This window comes from Azolla caroliniana, unplaced genomic scaffold (assembly GCF_043228905.1).
Source record: "Azolla caroliniana isolate FFs.n. ecotype wild unplaced genomic scaffold, voAzoCaro1.0.p SCAF_9, whole genome shotgun sequence".
Lineage (NCBI taxonomy): Eukaryota > Viridiplantae > Streptophyta > Polypodiopsida > Salviniales > Salviniaceae > Azolla > Azolla caroliniana.
In genome coordinates this window covers 19,276,014-19,292,152 of record NW_028230444.1, presented here as the reverse complement: position 1 = coordinate 19,292,152, position 16,139 = coordinate 19,276,014, and the positions used below count along the sequence as shown (strand labels likewise).

Here is a 16,139-nt window from a genome sequence, read left to right as displayed (position 1 = left end):
CAATTCATGTTTGTTGTATGAGAGAGATATAGAGAGTGAGTGAGTGATGACAATGATGTATCAGTGCCCATGAGGAGACAAGCATGCCCAATGAAACCATCCAATTACAACAAAAGACTCCCCCCAACCTTGTAGACTGGGGATTTTCAAATAGTATAACAGAAGGAAAAATAATGAAAGCTGAAAAAGAGAGCTATTTGGTTTTGAAATTTATTGTTAAAATCATCCATGAGTGTGGTTTTGTGGTAAGGTAGATGAGCAAAGAAAACGAATAGTGTTGTCGGCGATGGTTCCACAATTGTGTGGAGTTGATGTACACATTTGCAAGGTATTCAAAAATGTATCATGTCTTTTCATTTTGGTATGTTGAGCAAACATACTTCACAAATTCTTGTTTCTAGTCAATATTCAACCAACCTCTAGTTTCTAATTTCAAAATGCGCATGCACCATCTGACTCTCTTTTGCATGGCTATCTAAATGTGAGCTTAGGCAATTTTCCCAAATTCGAGTATTAATACATTCACAATAGTATTTGAACTTAAATATACGTTGGATTGTTCTCCACTTCGTATGAAGAGTTATCAATTAGATTGACAAAAGAATGGACTCCTATGTGTGTACATCTAGCTATTCTTCAACATGCAATGGGAGTAAGAGAGAGAAAGTTCCTAGATGGATGTATAGCTCAATGGGCACCTGTCATAGGTTCAACCCTACATTCCAGAGTGGCATCTACTAAATAAAGAGATATCTATGGTAGAGAGAGAGAGAGAGAGAGAGAGAGAGAGAGAGAGAGAGAGTAGTTTAGTTGGTAAGGTTGCCCAATCGAGACAAGGAGGTCATGGGTTCAACCCCTACATTTCATAGTGGCATCTAGTGAATTAAGAGATATGATGAAGTATATAATAGAGAGGTGAGGAAATTGGGTTTCGAACCCAAGACACAATGCGTCTAGTGTAACAACTTATCACTAGGGTAAGCTAATTACGATAAAAAGTGAGAGAGAGTGTAAGTATGTGTGTTTTTCTGTTTCCTGGATGGATGTCCCTCAGTCGATAAGGTTGCTCAATGGGGACCAAAAGATCATGGGTGTAACCCTTACACTCTATAGTGGTATTTAGAGAGAGAGAGAGAAAAGATTATTGGAAAAGGCCAAATGTACGGGTATCTCAATTGGTAAGGTTGTCCTTGCATTATGGAGACTAGAAGGTCATGGGTTCAACCCCTACATTCCACAATGGCATTTGAGAGAGAAAAAATATTACTAGAAAGGGTGGTTACTCAATGGTCACTAGAAGTCCATAGGTTCAACCCCTAAATTCCAGCGACATCTAGTAAATTTAGAGAGAGAGGGAAAGAAGAGAATATTATTAGAAAACGTCAAATGTAAGGGTATCTCAATTGGTAAGGTTGTCCTTGCACTATGGAGACCAGAAGGTCATGGGTTCAACCCCTACATTCCACAATGGCATTTGAGAGAGAGAAAGAAGATTACTAGAAAGGGAGGTTACTCAATGGTCATCAAAAGGTCATAGGTTCAACCTCTACATTCTTGACACATCTAGTAAATATAGAGAGAGGGAAAAAAGAGAAGATTACTAGAAAAGGTCAAATGTAAGGGCAGATCAATTGGTATCAATTGGTAAGATTCCACAATGGCATTTGAGAGAAAGAAAGAAGATTACTAGAAAGGGAGGATACTCAATGGCGACCAAAATGTCATAGGTCCAATCCCTACATTCCTGTGACATCTAGTAAGAGAGGTGTGAATGTTAATGTGCGGAAGCGTTAGACAGAACCGACTTAGCTGGATAGCAACAGAAAATGAGATGAAGGTTTAATGGATAAGCTTAACACAAAGAGTATATACAAGAGAGAGCAGAACATAGACTATATTCAAAATAACTCTAAAACTTGGTACATACAACGTGCTAAACAACACTATTTATACAAGTCCATAAAGGACTGGTAGAAGTACTGATAGGTACTTCAATGCTCATACGTGCGATTGACATTAACTACGAGACAATGATTACCTAGTAGTCTAGGCTACTACTAAGCTTCTGGCTCCTGCTTGAATACGGCTCTCTGATCTGTCTCCCCGAGCCAGCTGGTTGTTTCCGGATACTATCCGGATACCGATCCAGCTCATCCTTCCGGGTGCCCATCCGGCTCAGGCTTATTTAGCCGATCCAGATCCAATTGAGCTTGCTCACTCAACACTCCCCCTCAAGCTCAACTTGAGGTCGGATCGTGGTGTAAGTGTCCGTGGCTGCCGGTTCTTCTACGTGGCTCTTTATGGCGTTGCACTGCCTTGCTTGCGCTCCTCGTCCGGTCCGGTCCTGTTTGCCGCGACCCTTCTGGTTCTGCGCACTTTGACCTCCTCGGTCGGCTTGTCTGCTCAACAAACCCATTTCAACTCCCTCACTACTATGACTTCGGCGCTTGTCGACCCATTAGTTCCTTCGTGTTGGCGTCGGCTTCCGTTGCGTTCGTGTCCATTTGGCCTTTAGTTGATCCGGCTTCTCCAAATCTTGATTCGAATCGGTTTCCTTCGATTTGTTCCAGCTCTTGTTTGAGTCGGTGTTCTCCAACTCGTCTTCTAGTTTCAGGCCCTTCACCATATCAGACCATGTCCAGGTCTTGGCCTTCTTCTTCCGGTCGACTCTGTCCTTCTTGACTAGCTTCCCAGCTATACCTTGTCGGTATAACAGTCCCCGATCCTTCGTGCTACTAACATACTGGAGTATACGGTGTGCACACTGAAGGTGCTTGACGGTCGGCTTCTACATGAATTGGCTGATCACTTTGACCGGGTAACTGAGGTTGGGTCGAGTGATTGTCAGGTATATGAGGCTTTTGACGATTTGTCGGAACCGTTTCTCATCACAGGCCGGTCCGGAGTTGGGACAAAGCTTCTAGTTCTGGTCTAGGGGTGTGGAGACATGGCAACATTTCGTCATACCGAACTTGTACAACATATTCAACACATAGTGTCGTTGTGAGAACAATATGTTGTCGGGGGTTTGGATCACCTCGATCCCAAGAAAATAATGAAGGTCCCCCAGGTTCTTCATTTCAAATGCGTCCGACAGCTGGAACTTTACTCGACTGATTTCATTGAGTCTGGGTCCGGTGATGACCAAATCATCTACATAAAGCAAGATGCAAACCGGACCGTCCGGACCTTGCCGGATGAACAACAATGAGTCGGATTTAGAGGTCACAAACCCCATCTTATGCAACTGATGCGTAATCTTCGAATTTCAAGCTCAGGGGGCTTGTTTTAGACCGTAAAGTGACTTCTTAAGCCGGCACACCGCCAACTTGTTCATCTCCGATTGAAAACCGGGAGGTTGGATCATATAGACCCGTTCTTCAAGGTCACCTTGAAGAAACACATTCTTCACGTCCATCTGGTGAAGATGCCACCCCCTTGCCACAACAACTACCAGTAGCACACGAACCGTCGTCATCATCGCTATCGGGGCGAAGGTCTCGTCGTAATCGATTTTGTGGGTCTGTCGGTATCCCTTCGCCACTAACCGGGCCTTGTACCGGTTAGTTGAACCGTTGGCATTGTACTTTACCTTGTACACCCATTTGTAATCGATCGTTTTATAGTGTTGGGGAGGGTCAACGAGGTCCCATGTGTCGTTGGCATCGAGTGCCCACATTTCTTCTTCCATAGTGGCACGCAAATTTGCATCCTTTGCCGCTTCTGTGTAGCTCTCTGGCTCACGCACTTCCGCCACTTTAGTCATGTATGCATAGTGATGCGCCATGTATTCATTGTACCCGTATTGCCTAAGGGGGTTCTTCTGGCGGGATGACCGGCATAACTTGTCATCACCCAGTTTGGGGCCCTTCTTGGCCGGTTTGGACTTCGTTCCCGAAGATCCGCCTTCATCCTTTCTAGAGTCGGATTCGCTCCGATCCAACTCAACGTCGTCGGTTTCGTATTCTGACAGTTTCTGCTTCCCTTTCTCTTTGCGCGTGAACCGTCTCCTCGGTTCCTTGCACGGGGAGAGCACAACAGAGTCTCCATTACTCGCCGGTTCTTCATCCGATTGGTCATCCCTATTAGAGATATGTACTAATGTAAGCAAAGGATAAGGTTAAACGATAGTTCTAGATAGAGAGGAGAGAGAGAAAGAAGGGTGTCGATCCACCTGAACACCCCCGAGCGAAGGGATCGAGACGAACTCGAGCCTCGATCGGCGTCCCATATGACCGCCGTGGTGTCGAGTCGTACCTGGTGCTGGCACGCTCGCTACAAGAGTTGAACCACCGAGAAAGAGAGTCTCGACGTAGTCAAAAGATGATGAAATGAGGGTAGCTAGGCCTCTTATTTCTAGCGATACCCAAGGCCCCCAGGCAAGTTCACACTTGGCCTAAGGGGTTGTCTCAATCCCGAGGATTAAAAGTAATCCTCCCCTTCTTTACACTCTCGTTTAACCCTCAGACTTATCCACGTGTATAGAATACTACGGTAAATTCTCACCACGAGATATTATATGGTCATGCCCGTAACAATCCCGACTCAACCGCTCATTTGGTCCACTCAACCAGAATGAGATCAGCCTCTCTTCTAGAGTGCCAAAATCTTTATCTTCTACCTGGACCTCCTCGGGCTCACTAGCGTCATCTTTCGGAATCGGGTCTTGGTTGGGAGTTGGAATCAGTAAGGAGTACCATGATGTCATCTCATCAAACTTGACATCTCGGCTTACTCGGACTTGCTTAGTCCGAGGGTTATAACACTTATACCCCTTCTGCTCATGCGAGTAGCCAACTAGGATGCATTTCTCCGAATTTGGATCTAGCTTCTTCCGCTTCTCATCCGGTACATGCACATATGCTATGCTACCGAATATCCGAAGGTGTCTCAAATTCGGCTTGCACCCGAAATACAGTTCGTGTGCTAACACCTTGTCACCAATTCGGTTTTGGATGTAGACGGCCATTCGGACTGCCTCAGCCCAGTAGAAATGGGGCAGCTCTTCTCCTCCAACATTGCCCTTGCCGTGTCGACAATCAACCAATTCTTCCTTTCGGTCACACCGTTTTGCTCCGGTGTGTACCTGAAGCTGAATTCTCTCCGAATTCCGTTCTGCTGCAGATAACTGTTGAATTGGCCGGAGAAGTATTCTTTCCCGCCATCCGACCGCAAGCACTTGATCTTCCTCTCCATTTCCCGTTCAACCAAGCTTTGAAGGTTCCGGAAACACTCGAAGACTTCGCTCTTCCTCTCGATGAGGTAGATCCACGTGTGTCGGCTGTAGTCGTCGATGAAGGAGACAAAATACCGTCTCCTGTCAAGACTAATGCTTTGTGCCAGTCCCCATACATCCGAATGGATTAAATCGAGCTTGTTATGGCTCCGGTTTTGATCGGTGGGGAATGGAAGCTGGTGTTGCTTCTTGAGTTGGTTGGCTTCACAAATTTTGGCCTTCCGGCTGCTAAATTTCGGCAAACCGAAAACAACTTGTTTCGATTGCAGGTCCTGAAGCCTCTAGTAGTTGACATGGCCAATCCACTTGTGCCACAGGTCGATGTTCGACTCGACCTTCTGCCCTTTGGAAAACATGGCGGTGCCAATGTCATTGGTGTTGAGGATGAACATCCTCCCTTCTCTACGCCCTTGCGCAAGTATCCGACCTTCTTCCTCGATGAAGCACCCTAGGTGCATAAACCGCACTTGCATCCCCTGGTCGACGATTTGTCCAACGGACACCAGGTTCTTTGTGATAGTCGGAACGTGTAGTACGTTCATCAGCTTCCCCTTTCGTCTGACATGGCTTAAAGGGACTTCTCTTACATGCACAATCGGGTGAGGGGTGTCGCCTCCAGTTTCGATAATCCCTAGTTGTTCTAGGTTCTCCAAAAAGGAGAACCACTCTTCATGGCTCGTCATGTGGTTGGACGCTTCGGAATCAACGTACCATACTTCCTCCGATTTGGAAGTAGTCTTGTTCATCAAGTTAGCCTTGTGTTTCATCACGAAGGCTGGCCCTTTACCGGTTTTCCCGGTTCCGGATCCTTCGGATCCTTCCGCATAGAGCGATCTTTGCCGGTTCTTCCGACCGGTTTTGCCGTATCCAGATTTGTCCGAATCGGCGCGTTTCTTCCAGCACTCGCTTTCCCTATGGCCCTTTTTGCCACAATACCAGCATTCTGTGTCGGCCTTTCCTTGCCGGTTCCTGGCGCTGGTTTGACTGCCCCTGCTTGTGGAGGGTCCGGAATTGCTGTCGGCACCACCTCTGTGCCTCCGGTCCTGCTCTTGTCGGCCGCCTCCATTGCGTGCCGACTCACCTCGTCCACCACGTCCACCACGTCCATGGGCCCGATCTGTCTCCGTGTACAACATCTGGCCGTCCGATTGAGTGGTCCTTGACCCACTCGTGTGGTTTTCTTCGACCATCAGCATTGATTGCAAGTAGAAGGACGATGGTTTCTCCCGGGTGTAGATCGTTGTCTGGATTGGCTTGTGCCTTTGCGCTAGACCACCGAGGCAGATTTGTACCATCTCGTCGTCGTCCACCGTCATGTTGATGGACCCAAGTGCGTCACAAATCTCCTTTATCTTGGTGGTGTAGTCTGTAACCGACATGTCGCTTTGCCGAATGTTGTTCAGCTCTTGCCGGAGCTGCAACTTACGGGCTGTGGTACTCGCAGCGAAAATCTTCGATTTCCCCAGGCCTCCTTCGGCGTCTTTGCATCCTTGATGTAGCCGAGCATATGATCGTGCACATAGGATGAGAGGCAGTACAATACTCGGCTCGCTCCTTGCTCCCATACCGGGAAGTCACTGTGTGTCGGCTCCGGTGCTACCTCGTTCGTTCATTCCACGAAGCTCCAATATCCATGCTCCAGCAGGTACTGGTGCATCGTGTATGACCAGGATGCGTAGTTGCTCTGGTGAGCTTCTCTCTTGGAAGTGAACTCACCATTCCTCTGTCCATGTCTTCTCTCTGTCTGTTGTTGCCGGGTTCTAGGGTTCGTCTAAGAAAGCAAGCGTCAGCTGCAGAGGTTCTCAACCCTCGCACTCTGATACCATGTGAATGTTAATGTGCGGAAGCATCAGACAGAACCGACTCAGTCGTGTAGCAACAGAAAATGAGATGACGGTTTAATGGAGAAGCTTAACATAGAGAGTATATACAGGAGAGACAGAGAGAGCAGAACATAGATTATATTCAAAATAACTCTAAAACACTGTACATACAACGTGCTAAACAACACTATTTATACAAGTCCATAAAGGACTGACAGATGTACTGATAGGTACTTCAATGCTCATACGTGCGATTGACATTAACTACGAGACAATGATTACCTAGTAGTCTAGGCTACTACTAGGCTTTTGGTTCCCGCTTGAATCCGGCTCTCCGATCCGTCTCCCCGATCCGGCCAGTTGTTTCCGGATACCAATCCGGCTCATCCTCCCGGATGCCGATCTAGCTCAGGCTTATTCAACCGATCCGTATCCGGTTGAGCTTGCTCACTCAACAAGAGGGAAAAAAGAGAAGATTGTTAGAAAAGGTCAAATGTAAGGGCTGCTAAATTGGTAGGGTTGTCCTCTCCTGATGGAGACCAAAAGGTCATGGGTTCAACCCCTACATTTCATAGTGGCATTTAGTAAATTGAGAGCAACCACTACATTCAACAAGATGAAATTATGTGAAGATTACTAGCTAGAAAGGGCCAAATGTAAACACCTAGGAAGTAGATGGAACTTACTTGAGACAAGTATAGTGAGGGACAAATGAAATTCTGAGAACATTTTGATCTAGATATTTGGTTTATGAGAAGATGTGATAGTTGAAATCATTAACTTGTAATCACTAGCTTCTTATAACAAAGGGCATTAACTTTGCATCTATCTTCCGTTTCTATGTGCTCAAGGCTAGATTTGTATCAATGTACATAGACACATCCAAAGAGGAGACAATGAATCTAAGTAGCACAAGGCATTGACAACAAAAGAGTTACCCAAAGAGGATGCCAACATTGGTACATCCCTAGACATTGAGATGTGCACTTGTATTATTTGGCCATAAAGGACTTAATACAACTCATACACAATTCTCCATTACATCAAATCATCAAAAAGATGCTATGCGCAGTTCTGTACAACAATGACAATCTTCCATCAGAGGCCAAAATTTAAAACAGAGAAACAATCCATGTTGTTTCATGGCCTTAGATGTCATCTGGACTTTCCCGTATTAATAAGTAAATTGTAATTAACAATGTCTACTGAAGTGCAGTCAAACCTTCCCTGACAGTCTTCCCTTTTCAAAAGATGCTATGTGCAGTTATCAAACAACAATGACAAACTTCCATTGAAGGCCAAATTCTAAGACAAGCTACGATCTATGTTGTTTCATGGCCTTAGATGTCATGTGGGCTTTCCGTTTCCTTCCTAGATTTTCATAATATGTTTTCGTAGAATCCATTCAAGCTGCAATAACGAAAGAATGTTTCGAAAATTTTAGTTTAGAGAACGTTTTGGCTATGGAATATCATCCCTCAATGACTCATGTTCTCCTGAAAAAACAAATGTCCCCATCACGTCTTTCAATGGTTGATTGAACTGCAAACACTTCTTATAACAAAGAAACATCATGAATGTGAACATATAATAATGATTACAATTCTCCAAGGTTAATTTTCAATGAGGTGCCAGGCTATTGGACCTTCGGCCTCTGGGAGCTTATATAAAGAAAGCAGTTTGATATTAAAATACAATGTACAATGTTTCTCTCACACATTTTACAGATGTGCTTCCAAAATACAGGAAGAGGCCAGGAGAAAGAAAATGAACCATGACATCCAGAGGATTTAACTTTAAAATCCTCGAATCATTTGTGCATTCCATTCATTAGCAAATACGTACTCCTGCTTCAATCACATCAATGAATATGTATGATCAAAACCTGCGAAAACAGATAGTTTATGAGTAGAACTCCATTTTAAATATAAATAAAAACCTTCAAACTATTTATCAAGCTTAAAACTCCAACTGAAACAAGCATTTATATGATAGAACTCTTGAGTATATGTAAGTATCCTAAGATTCTTCATGAAGATCAAACCTTCCTCTAGCAGATCATCTGTATATCCACTCATTAGCACGTCCTCCTGATTCATCCAAATCAATGAATATGCTAACAGCCTGGGAAAACAAAAAAGTTCATATAAACTTTTCTATGTCCATTTCTAATTTAAATGTCGCATGAAAATCATCCGTTTCAACTTACAGGAATGACATATACTCAGCATAGTTGAAGTTTAAACTTGTGCAACGAATTAGATATGATGGCGATAAACAGAAGCCTAACCCAGCACAATTGATAAAATAAATTGTACGGTTCGATTAGTCGGCAAAACACCATCAAATTACCAGGTCCAGGTTGTTCTTTGAATACGTTCATCTAATGAAATCACTCTCACTTTCAACTCATCAGGCATTTAGACCTTCAAATTTCTTAAGGACGCTTCAAGGATATTATTCCATCAGAATCTTTATCATAAATTGAAGCCCTCCAATGAGTTTCATTCAATTTTTAAAACCATGGAGCTGATGCTAATTTAGATATAGTAACAAATAGTAGCATATTCTTAAGTGGTCATGTCAGATGATGCAAAGATTCTATCTCTTGTATTCCAGGCCTGATAATCAACTACTGAATTATTTGTTTGGGGGCATCAAGCACCCACTTGTCTATGATTCAGGCACTAGGAAAATGCAGCTGAATTGGTTCATATATGATTTTCTTGTCAACGAGTTCGTTTTTCCCCAAGCTCGGTTACACTCTCTCCTTATGTTCATGGAGCTTTCAGTTTGTAGTATTATCATCATTTTCTAGTTACGAGGATTTTGGTAATATTCCAGCAAAGAATTCCACAGCAAGGTGGCAACAACTAATTCTCGGCCATGGTGACCAGTTATAATATTTGCCCATCTTTAAAACCTCTACACCACCATCTTGGATTGATTTACTGATTAATAGTGACACTGATGGTGATAGTGTCAGTACAGTCCTATCCCTTGTGAAGAAACATTTCGCCAGACTTGATCAAACTTCTAAACTGTTTATGAATACAGAATTGACAAAACAATATAAACCAATTTATGACATGAGGTAGCAGTGTTTTGGAATGTATTGGAATGAAAGTGCAACTCTACCTTCCCAATGCGAGGTCTTTCTTTGGTTTTAGCTAGGCTATTTCGAACATAAGATACAGCACCCCAACACTTGAGGTTATTCGCTACATCATCCAATCGTAGCAAGTATTCTTCTTCCGTGAGGGGAAATGACCGCTGAAAAAGTTTGATATCACACCTCAAAATTTTCAGTATTTCTAAAGAGATAACCAACTATACATATTTTAATTCCCAAGAAAACACACACGAAAAGCACCTGTTCCCGATATTTCCACATCACATTCATAGCAAGTAGTTTCCTTCCCATAAAATCCTATACCAAATAGAGCTTTATCAAACAGGTAAATAAAATCAATCTAAATTTAGACTTTGCAGAGTATTACAGCAATACCTAGCTATATGCAGTTACTTTCGCTTATTGTATTGCTTCATTGTTATACATTCCAAATATGTGTGCAGACCATTAGTTTCTACTCACATGAAAACTTATCAAGTACAAATTTTAACCTTAAGTAATGCCACCAGTTTTGCTTTTATTACATATCTACCAGGTTCAGTTAGCAGGTGCTTATCATGATTTTGAACTATAAATGACGGAACAAAGTCAACTGTGGAGCATGGCATGAAAAATGCTTCCAAGACTTCCAATCAAGAATCACCAATTATCTCCAAGGAAAAAACTAGGCACTATATTAGACAGAGGTACTAAAAGAACATTTGGCCGCTCTTCAATCCAGAGCCTCCCAAATGTCAAGTTCCAAATTACAAAGGTAGAATGGCTTCCAAAGTTTGTGACTGTTAGGCTTGACTTTTCGTACCTTTTTGATAAGTTGTACATCATAAGATCTGCCATATTTGTTCCTTATCAACATTGCAAGGTCCTTCCCTGAAAATTTGGCATCGCCATCATCACCAATAATGTTTTCTAATCTCTTCCGGAATAACTCCCCGTCTACCTGCCAATTCAGATGAATAATGTAAACATGTCAACTACTTCTACAACTTTGGATATAGAATTCTTTTCTGAAAAGAAATTAATGAAATATTGCCTCATTTCAGCAGAGAAAAGACAGACTCCTTGATGTACAGATTGTAAGTGTAGAAAAAATCATGTTATCAATATGGTACAACGATGCCATATCTTTCATTGCATGCGAGGTCAAGGTTTATAAAGATACTTCATGTGGATACCCATAGCTTTCTCAAAAAGAGAAAAGTAATTCAGCAGTCGTTACACAGGTTAACAAAATAGGAACCCCTCCAATATACAGGAAATGTATCCTATATATATATATTTCTGTTACAATATAGCCTGTGACATAAGTTTCAACTTCCTTATTCTTGAATTGTTGAGATATGTTATTTTTTAAGGTGAGGCAAGTTCATAATCCCATCATTTGGCTATGTAGACAACCACAATGTGTGGGATTGTTAAAATTATACACATTTCATAAGCACAGACTAAACCTTTGAACTTATGAATACCAAAAAGAGAAATAGAATTGAAACTGAAAGTTATACAATGTACACTAAGAACATAAAAAAACATTTTTATCTTTTAAGAGTCAGGGTTCCTAATAAAAGAACCTTTATGCAGAAAAAGTCTCAATTGTTAAGCACGTTAGGACCAATACGTAAAGCATGCCAAAAGAGAAACTCTAGCACAAAGAAAAACAGAAGTAACTCCAGCAAAAGCGTCAAACAGTGAGGAACTCATGAGCATCCAATTAATCAATGTGAGAAAGATTCGCATTATTGTTGTTTACATATGATGGTAACAAGTATATAGAAAGAAGCAGGAAAACAGATGCTGCAAAAGCTGATATAAAGTTGGTCATCATTTATCTTATCGCATCAGTATACTGAATCCATCAAGCACAACAGACTTGTTTACCATATGGCCTCCTGCTTTGATATGATAAATAGCCTACTTCAAACAGATCACAGGAGAAGCATGCGGGAATATGTACTATAAATACATACTTGCTCACTATTATCATCTGATGAAGATTCTTCTTCACTGTCATCTTCTGGAGGCCGATCATCTTCATCAATGGCCTTGAGCGCCAGAAACCGTGATTTCATACAAACTCCCATGAGCCAAACACACTGACTATGCTGAGCTTGATGCAAAGGAGAAAAGAATGCAAGTGATGTTGAAGCTTGAGACTTCCTTCTCTTTGGAAAATTCCATTCATTTTGTATGCAGAACTTTGAACAAGTAGCCAATCCTTGCATGGAAGAAGACGCAAGTGATGCGGTGGCCATAAATGTGAAGCCAGAATCAGGGAAACACGAAAGATTCAAGCGGAGAGATGCGCCTGTACTTTGTCTGCGCAGACCACCGCCATCACCGCATGCTCGATCGATCGACTATCTGACTGTCTGTCTGTCTGTCTGTCTGCAGGTGTGAGAATCCGAAAGAAAAAGAAATGAATGAATGGAATTTGAGAGAACGAATTGATGATAGAGATAACGAATGACACGGAGCAGAAATCAGACACAAGAGAGAGCAGAGATACATATGTACATACATACATATACATACATACATACATACATATACATACATACATACATACATACATACATACATACATATACATACATACATACATACATACATACATACATACATACATACATACATACATACATATACATACATACATACATACATACATACATACATATACATACATACATACATACATACATACATACATACATACATATACATACATACATACATACATACATACATACATACATACATACATACATACATACATACATACATACATACATACATACATATACATACACGCTCGTGACTAACTACTACCAAAGATTTAAGACGGGAAGTGAGGGAATCGCGAGCGCGGATGGTGCAGGTTGCATCGCTGATGGCGGACGCGATCTCCACCGTCCAATTCGGATAAAAAGCTGACAACGTCTGTCACCAGGAGCCCGACTCTGTCACAAGGAGCCCCGTTGCTTGACAACCTTTGCCACCAGGAGCCCAACTTCGTCACAAGGAGCCTTGTTGTCTGCCAGCCTCTATAACTAGGAGCCCCGTTTTCTGACAGCCTCCGTAACTAGGACCCTAACTTTGTCAAAAGGAGCTTCGTTGTCTAACAGCCTCTGTCACCAGGAGCTCAACTTAGAAATAAACATCAAAAACTCCGAAAAACTGTAGGTGTACAACAAATATTTTCCATGAAAATTATGCATAAAATTTACTCAAAAAAACCTAAACTTCCAATTGCTCAAAACTTGCAACTTAAAACTAGAAAATCACATAAACTTATATCTCCAAGCTTCAAATAACAAATCAACTTAAAGATTCAAATAACAAGTCTTACATAAAAGATTGTTGGTGGTAGATTTTCACTTTGCCGGTCAGTAAGACAAGGGTTTCCACTTGCTCCCTTTCTGTTTATTTTAGTTTCTGAAGCCTTTTTTGATTTTCTTAGGAGTAGGAATGTCGATACGTGAAGGTGGACTTGGCTTAATAGAACCTTTGCTCCAGAATAAGGCCCTTCTTGCAAAGCATGTTGTGAGAGGATTTATGCCTGGGAATGAGTTGTGGAAAAAGTTATGGTTGTTATCTCTTCGTCACATTAAAGCTACAATAGGAGGACAATGGCAAGATAGTTTTTGATAGTTGTTTAACTTTGAATTTCCAATTAAGACTCATAATGTTGGTTCTATGAGATTCTTTACAGGTATTTTGAGGGCATGGAAGGACATTATAGAGGCTCTCTTATTTCAACTTCCAACGATAGAAGCCCAAATTTTAAGGCAACCGTTGTTATGGAATCCTTTGTTTATTGATAGCTCTGGCTGTGTTTTAGGAATTAGACCGTGTTTATCATGGGGAAAAATGAACTCAGGACCAACTACCTCTGTGGCTGCTTGGGAGCGGTTTCAAATGCTCTCAGAGGATGACAAAAAACAATTCTTATCTTCCTTGCGTGGGGGTTGTTTGATGTCTAAGCAGATTCAACAAACTTTTTAGAATAGTCAAAGGCAACTTAATTTGGCTAATACTTATACATGGTATGGTCTTTTCTCTTCTTTGGGTGTTTTAATAGGTGCTCGAGCTTATGTTAATCAGGGTCAAATAAGATTTTATGAGGTTCGTGATGGTGGTCTTTTATATTTAGTGGATGAAGAAGCTGAAGTTATGCAACTAGCCTCCGAAAAACTCATTAGGGTTATTGCTCGGTTAGATAATAAAATTTTCTTAGATCCGAGCCCTTTTTTGGTGGATCATGCAATACAAATATGGATATTCCAAAGTAAGCCGGTGGCACATCTTAAGTGGGACCCAATTGATTATGCATGACGGTTGGTTGGCTGTTCCTTGACAAATGAACAAGTGAGTGGATTCTCCCCTTTTTCCAATACTCTATGGCATATGGGAGACATTTTTTGATGCAACGACATTGCGTAAATCCTATTGCCCAAAAGTATTGGGAGTCAGGTGCTATATCACATCAATATATGGTGGCATTTTGGAAAAGTTTATGGGCTTTACCATGTATGCGAAGAGCAATTTCTTTTAAGTGGTTACTGATTCATTATGCTTTACCTGTAGGTTTTCATTTAAAAGGGCAAGTCGATGATCCTCGTTGTGTGTTGCCAAGTACAGGAGGAAACTTTAAAACATTTATTTTGGACTTGTAGTGTAGCTCGAAAGTATTGGGGAAGAATATTGAGGATGTTTTCTTGTAAATATAAGGGAGCAGTTTTTACATGGGGGTCTTTTGTTGGGATTACGGTCCCTTTCGGATGGGATGGTCGGATGTCGGAGATGAATGACGACAAGCCCGGTTGCGGTTTCGGAACCGGATGATGAAGACCCCGGCTTCGGAGCCGGATGACGAATGTACCCGGAGAGAGATCCGGATGCGGGGACATATCTGTGAATATGTTTGCCAAGGGCCCTTGAGGCTATAGTTGTAAATAGCCCTAAGTCATATGTGTATAAATATGACTTAGGGCAAACAGTTTTACGTTGCTGCTCATTTTTCTGTTTTTCCACTCAAGAGGAGTGAAGAGAGAGCAGCCGTGAGAGAGATAGAGCGTGAGAGAGGGAGAGGTCGACGCCTCTGTGTAATACCGCCGCCTGTGGCGAGGATAGCGAGCTCAAGGTCGTCGCCTTGCAGCTCGCCATTGTATATTTCTCTGTGCATAGTTTTGGTTTGGAGTCTTGCACTCCCGTGGTTTTTTCCCGTATAGGGTTTTCCACGTTAATCCCTGTGTTATCGTGTCTTTCTCTGTGTTTCCTATTTTCTGCTGCATTGATTCGTGATTTCTCGGTTGTGGCCGAGTGGTGAAGGTGAATCGGAGCTATGATTCTCAACAAAGTGGTATCAGAGCGACGGCAGTGCAGAAAATGGAAGGCGGCAGCAGCGGGCAGCCGGGGATGATGGTGCTGAATGCGCAAAATTACGCCGACTGGAAGATCAAGATGGAGGATCTTCTGATTGTTCGGGACCTGTACGAACCGATTGACAGGTCGGAAATACCGAAGGGGGTACTTGAGTCGGAATGGAGGCTTCTGAACCGGAAAGCCGTTGCAACCATTCGGCAATACGTCGACGTGAGCGTTCTACAACATGTGGCGAACGACACCAACGCATATGAGATGTGGCGGAAGCTGTCGGGCCTCTACGAGAGGAAGAATGCGTTGAACCGGACCTCCCTGATGAGGAAGATAGTGAACCTCAAGTACCGGGACGGCGAGAGTATGGTGGAACACGTAAGCACGTTCATGGGATTCGTGAACCAGCTTGCGGCGATCAAGTTCCCGTTGGAGGATGCAATGCAAGCCATCATCCTGATGTGTACATTGCCGGAAAGCTGGGAGAACTTGGTGGTGACTCTCAGCACCTCCTGCACCGAAGATAACTTGTCCCTACAAACGGTAAAGACAAGTATTTTGAACGAAGAAG

The 16,139-nt window shown here is 42.5% G+C and overlaps 1 protein-coding gene across 1 annotated transcript; it reads right to left on the bottom strand.

Moving 5' to 3' along the window:
• Positions 1-8,635: 8,635 nt before the first annotated feature.
• On the bottom strand, positions 8,636-12,536 carry LOC147860463 (uncharacterized). The gene is made up of 6 exons (XM_087324989.1): positions 12,160-12,536; positions 10,995-11,132; positions 10,433-10,489; positions 10,198-10,332; positions 9,104-9,183; positions 8,636-8,944 (listed from the first exon to the last, which is right to left on the bottom strand). The coding sequence occupies exons 1-5, from the start codon at positions 12,442-12,444 to the stop codon at positions 9,118-9,120; spliced, it is 681 nt and encodes a 226-aa protein (XP_087181115.1). The 5' UTR covers positions 12,445-12,536; the 3' UTR covers positions 8,636-8,944; positions 9,104-9,117.
• Positions 12,537-16,139: the final 3,603 nt, after the last annotated feature.

Excerpts from the sequence above, each read along its gene's own strand:
- LOC147860463 (XM_087324989.1), bottom strand. The coding sequence starts at position 12,444 with ATGGCCACCGCATCACTTGCGTCTTCTTCCATGCAAGGATTGGCTACT. Across the intron at positions 10,333-10,432 it reads TGTGGAAATATCGGGAACAG|CGGTCATTTCCCCTCACGGA; the intron begins GTGCTTTTCGTG and ends AAACTTTTTCAG. Across the intron at positions 9,184-10,197 it reads AAAGACCTCGCATTGGGAAG|GCTGTTAGCATATTCATTGA; the intron begins GTAGAGTTGCAC and ends TTGTTTTCCCAG.